Consider the following 5,382-nt stretch of genomic DNA (forward strand, 5'->3'; position numbering starts at 1 on the left):
TATATATAATTTTCTTATTAAATAAATAAAATTATTAAATTTTACCTTTAAAGCCTCGTTCTAGCCCTAAATCATGCAAAAGTCCTCTTCTTATGTGATTAGGTCTTCTTCCTATGCACCAGGGCTCCTTCCTTTCCTTCAATCAGCCGACATTGATGTTGCCTCCTCCTCTGCTTGACAAAGACGTCGTCTCCTCTTCTGCTCAACGACGACTCCTACACTAAACCTCGGCGTCTTCTTCTCCTTCGCATCAGAGCTGCTCGACTCTAAATGTAAGTCAGTTTCGATGATTTCTAGTGAATTCAACTCTTTAAATTCTGACCCCCTTCGCTTTCTCTCCCCTCTATTCGACTCTTCATTTCCGCTCCTTCACTTTGGCTCTGTTTCCCTCCCCCGTATAACTGAAATGGGACATCACATCAATGCCTCACATTAGATAACAATAGCAATGGCCAAGATTAAATCATCCAGAATGTCTGCCAGACTTCAAGAAGGTAAGGGGTAGGATATTGTAACCCAAAGGTTGGACAAGTTGAGCCCAAGGGCAGCCAAGTAAGTTGCACCCAACTCTGGCCAAGGGACTAAAATATTTGCATTTGCAAATAAGCGTCTCATCCTTCTCAAAGTTTTAATTTAGTCTTCCAAACACTACACCCGAAAAAAAAAAATACTACATTTAAGGTTTCATGGCAGCAACTAATTCATTTTTTTCAAGTGATTTAAATTTTCCAGAGGTACCCAAGAAGCTGAACTAGCAAAGCTTGAAACCACCCCTCTAGGTTGATTTAACAGCGCCAACATATTAAATAACTAAATGCTCAAATTATTACATCAATATGAAATTTTAAAAGTAGATTGGGAATTCACAGATAAATATGAGACCTGCATTTGGTAGTCCACTAAAATAATCCAAACTACCAACTTTTTATGATATTTATCATATATCCTACAGCATTGAATTTTAGAGTTTGTGGCTAGCTGACTCCATAATGTTGGTTAGCGAATTATTCTACTTTTTTACTTCATCCATAAACTCAATAACAAAGGAAATGGATCAATCGATGTATTTGTTTCATGCAGCACATTCATAGATTCATAAACAACGTGCTCATCACCATCCTTTAGGTTGAACCTTAGATTTTTGTCACTCTCTTTTACTTTATTTAAATTAAATTACAAAGATGATAATCTTGTTAATACCCTGAAACTACCTCAAAAATTCTGATGGAGGGTGAAGGAGACAAAATTATAAAATTTTGTTCTCAATGATTTGTTTATTTTTTAATGATTTGGCCGTAACTCAAGTGTGTGTGTTGACTAGTTCATCTCAAGTGTTTTGGTGTCAGTTTTATAAATTAGGAAAATTTTGGAAGAACACAAATCTTTATAAAATATTTTATTTATTAGTTTTACCATTTATTTGTACTAAAATAAAAAATAAACTATAAAGTAAAATGTGATATGCATTCTTAACAAGACCATGATAATTATTTTTGAGGCATGAAAAAAACCAAAATATTTTATAGAATAAATATTCCAATATCCTAATTTTTAATTTGGTAAAAATATATAGATTATTGGGTCATATTTTCCATGTCTCAAGAAAAAATTAATTCATGTGCTTTGATATGAAGCTTCTAATTTTCTCTTACTCACCTCCATGTAAAATTAGTTCTAATTCATTTCAAGCACATGTAATTTCACTTGTTTTACAAAATTTACAAGATATTACACTCAGACATAATCAATTTCCACAAAATATGGGAGATTACACTATCATAATATTAAGCTTAACATGAAGTATTATATAGAATGGTTTAGGGTTTGGGGATTCTAATGCACTTCCATACGAAATGTACAAGTAGATATGATGAACCGTGCAACAACTATGTGAATTTGGCTAAAAATCAAGCTATTAATCATACACAATTATTTGCTACTTTCAATGAAGACTAAAAATGATAAAAACCTGAGTTGTTTGGCATCCCTATTTTTTTATTCTTTATTTTTTATCTCTATTATGTTTTATTTATGCTTTGATTTGAAATAACATATGTTTGGCATGTTACAAATATATTTAGGTTTTTTAAAACACTCAAAACATCTATGTTGTTTTAGTATTTTTAAAAAGAAGTTAATATATTAAAGAAAAATATATGTAGAAAATACACTAAAAAAATATGTTTCTAAAAACAAAAATAAAAACAAGAAATAAAATTGATCACAAAAAGCCCTAATTTATTTGAAAATATTTGGGAATTCAAATAAAATTTACAACAATTAAAGGATGAACCCCGAAAGTAATGCAAGTTATTTAAATTTGGTCCAAGAAAATTAAAATAGAACATAACAACTCTCATAAAAAACTATTTTATTTTCAATAGAACACAATAAACAAAGAAGAGATGAGAACAACGGGAAAAGAGGAGAGAAAAAAAGAAAGGAATCATGAATGAGCTAGTGTCGCATAAATAAATGGAGAACTCTTTCAGAATACTTTAAGTTTCACACTGGTTCAAGGATTAAAATCTTAAAAGAGGAATGATTTGCATATTAAAACTAATGTTTATTGAGCCATAAGAGTTTTTTTTTAAGTTCCAAAATAAAGAGCTTGTCCCATAGAACAATCGTAGTCAGGTGACACCAAAACGAATAGTCAAGTAAACTCCACAAATAATTGCATCTGAGCCTACAAAAAAATAGCAGAAGGACCCCCAAAAAAGGGCCACAGCAGAAGGAATAGAATCGCATCAGTCCACTCTCTTATTCAACAGATGTTTTACCTCTTAAATGCTTTTACCTATTAGGAATCCCAAGCGAACCATTAACGCGACTTCTCTCTGAAGGCAAGAAAACTTTTACTTACGAGTTAAGTCAATTGGAACCATTTAAAGAGTTTCAGGAAAACCATACTCTGGCAGTAAAACATCACAAACATATATTTTGATCATACCTTGATGCCACCATCATGCCATCTTTCAAGAGCTTCAGGAACATCATTAAAAACAACGCCTTGCAATTCATTATTATCATAGCCAGTTCTCCATATATGTCCCTGAAAATAACAAGTAAACAACAATAACTGTGGACATGAGCACTCCACGTAAGGATTGGTAGATTTATTACCTGCAACTGTTTTAGTGCTGTGATTTTTCTATCAGCTTTTATCATTGCCTCAACATTGACTACCAAGGACTCGATCACTTCTTCTTTCCCAGCATCATCAGGTGGAATGGGTGTACAACCTAAAATACCCTTCTCCAAATCATCCAGAACCTGTATCAAATTGCCAATAAAATAAAATATAATATATATACAGAAAATGAAATAATGCTTTACATTAAATTGCAAAAACAAATTAATGGCACTCAAGATATAAGAAGTGTAATATCCACTTAGCCAGTTAGAAATTCAGAATAGAAAGATTTAATTGGTAGCTTACATGCATTCAAAAGACTGGGGCAGCATTTAAGTAAAATATTTTACTACCAAAAAGAGAGAAATATTAGAATATTACAAATAACAGATGCATGTCCAGAAGCAAAGGCTTAAAGCATACAAAAAGCCTAACCCTTATCAATTTAAAATAATCAAATTAAGTTAATAAATACATCATGAAATTAATAAATTGCTATCAGAGAGAAAGCCAGTGGATTAATAGTATATAAATTGTAAGAAACAGAAGGTTATTATTAACATTTTAAAACTAACGCAAAAAAGTCATCTTTTATGTGATTTCTTGGCAATAAAATGATCATCTAGCAAGCATAGCAAAATGCCTTTACAAAGCAACTAATACAAGGTTGTTTAAAAAATGATGAAGCTGAAAAGTAATATAGCAAAAAAGTAAGCCATTACTTGAGCACGCAATAGTTCAATGTCATCTTTGGTCTCTATGGTGTCATATGTAGATATCAAATGCTTCCGCACATTATCACGCGCATAGGGAAAAAGAATTTCTGTAACAAAAGATATTGGCGTTGTTGTCCCCTCAATGTCAAGTACAATGCATTTCTGCAACATACCATAAGTATAATGCAAATTAAAATCCCCGTTCAGTTATGTATAAAATCAATGAAAAAAGTAATTGAGGGTAAAAGAGACAAATGTGTGTTTATTCCTATATAAGAATACCACATGTTGTTCCCATTACATAAAGAATAATCATAACATACTGGTTATGCCCTCTTTCTAAACCATGGCATCTTAAGAGTGTATCTAGAAACGAACCAAGGAACCTACCCTTGATGGTTTAGAAGCTTGAAAAGCAAGTCCTGCATTTGCATAAACTTCAAACTTCCTTTTGCTTACTCTCTGATATGATTCATTTTTAATAAAACCGTGGCTAGGACTTGTCCAATCAATTCCCAACTGATGGAGCTTAATTGCAGCATCAAATAGATAATGATAACACTCTGCCTGAGTAAAACGAGAGGGAATAAAAAAAGAAAATTTTAAAACAAATGTTGGTATAACCGCACTGGATTTCTCAAAGAAATTGCAGAATGCATGAAGCAGGCAAGGAAACACTTATACAGGGACAGTGCGAACTGGTGAGGCTTGGGCGTACAATAAAAGATGATTAAAACCGAATAAAATTAAACAGCTGCTGCAAGAAAAAGAGGAAAACCTCAAAAATAAATGTTATAGAAATAACATTTTATTTATTTTTGATACATTATAACCAAACTAAACTTTTTTTTTTTTTTGGCCTTACTAGCTTTCATCTGCTTATTGCTGATATAACTTCCCGGGCAGAGGGCCGATAATAAAGGACATAACAGTAACTAATAGCAAAATTAAATTGAAGGGTGTGTGACCGAGGCCATGATGCATGAAAAAGTTAACCATAATTTATGATTGTTTTTATACATTTCTATTGTTGATATTGCACTTTAAGAAAGGTATTTAGGTACAACAATTAATTGAAGTGAGGAAACAAAAAGAGGATTGTCGGCCGTTTTATTGTTCAACTTCACTTTCGTAGTTTGAAAAGGTGATGATTTTGGGATTTTGAAAATAATTTAAATATAAATATAAAGAAGTAACGTTTTTTAATTTTTAAAATAAGTGGGACCAAACGAGTCTCACATTTTCAAATAGTTTAGATGATTTAATACAATACTACAAGCAATACACTTATCCCGAAGAATAAATATATTACTTGTAATAGGGATTTAATCATCTAGACTAAACAATTTGTGACATCCGTTTTGATCTGCGAAATATTTTATAAAAAGGCCAACAAGTTCCCCTATCTAACATAAAAATTAGATAGGGTTTATTTTATCTGGGTTCCTGGTTCCCTATAGAGGCAAGCCCCTATAGTTAATTACATCTTAAATAATCGGAATCACTTAAGATAACTCTCGATTAAGATCA

At 31.8% G+C, this 5,382-nt stretch overlaps 1 protein-coding gene across 4 annotated transcripts in view; it reads right to left on the minus strand.

Moving 5' to 3' along the window:
- The window catches only part of LOC110038935 (probable bifunctional methylthioribulose-1-phosphate dehydratase/enolase-phosphatase E1), a 63,639-nt gene that overhangs the window by 23,313 nt on the left and 34,944 nt on the right, over positions 1–5,382 (minus strand). For 2 of the 4 annotated variants that reach the window (XM_020743863.1, XM_020743862.1), the window contains 4 exons: positions 4,243–4,419; positions 3,859–4,014; positions 3,127–3,276; positions 2,954–3,055 (listed from right to left, as the gene is read on the minus strand). In XM_020743863.1, the coding sequence (XP_020599522.1) occupies positions 2,954–3,055; positions 3,127–3,276; positions 3,859–4,014; positions 4,243–4,419 (585 nt within the window). Of the gene's footprint in view, positions 1–2,783; positions 2,841–2,953; positions 3,056–3,126; positions 3,277–3,858; positions 4,015–4,242; positions 4,420–5,382 lie in introns of all 4 variants that reach the window. The other 2 variants (XM_020743865.1, XM_020743864.1) reach the window with 2 other exon arrangements.

The sequence above is a fragment of the Phalaenopsis equestris genome, unplaced genomic scaffold, assembly GCF_001263595.1.
Source record: "Phalaenopsis equestris unplaced genomic scaffold, ASM126359v1 Scaffold234382, whole genome shotgun sequence".
Classification (NCBI taxonomy): Eukaryota; Viridiplantae; Streptophyta; class Magnoliopsida; order Asparagales; family Orchidaceae; genus Phalaenopsis; species Phalaenopsis equestris.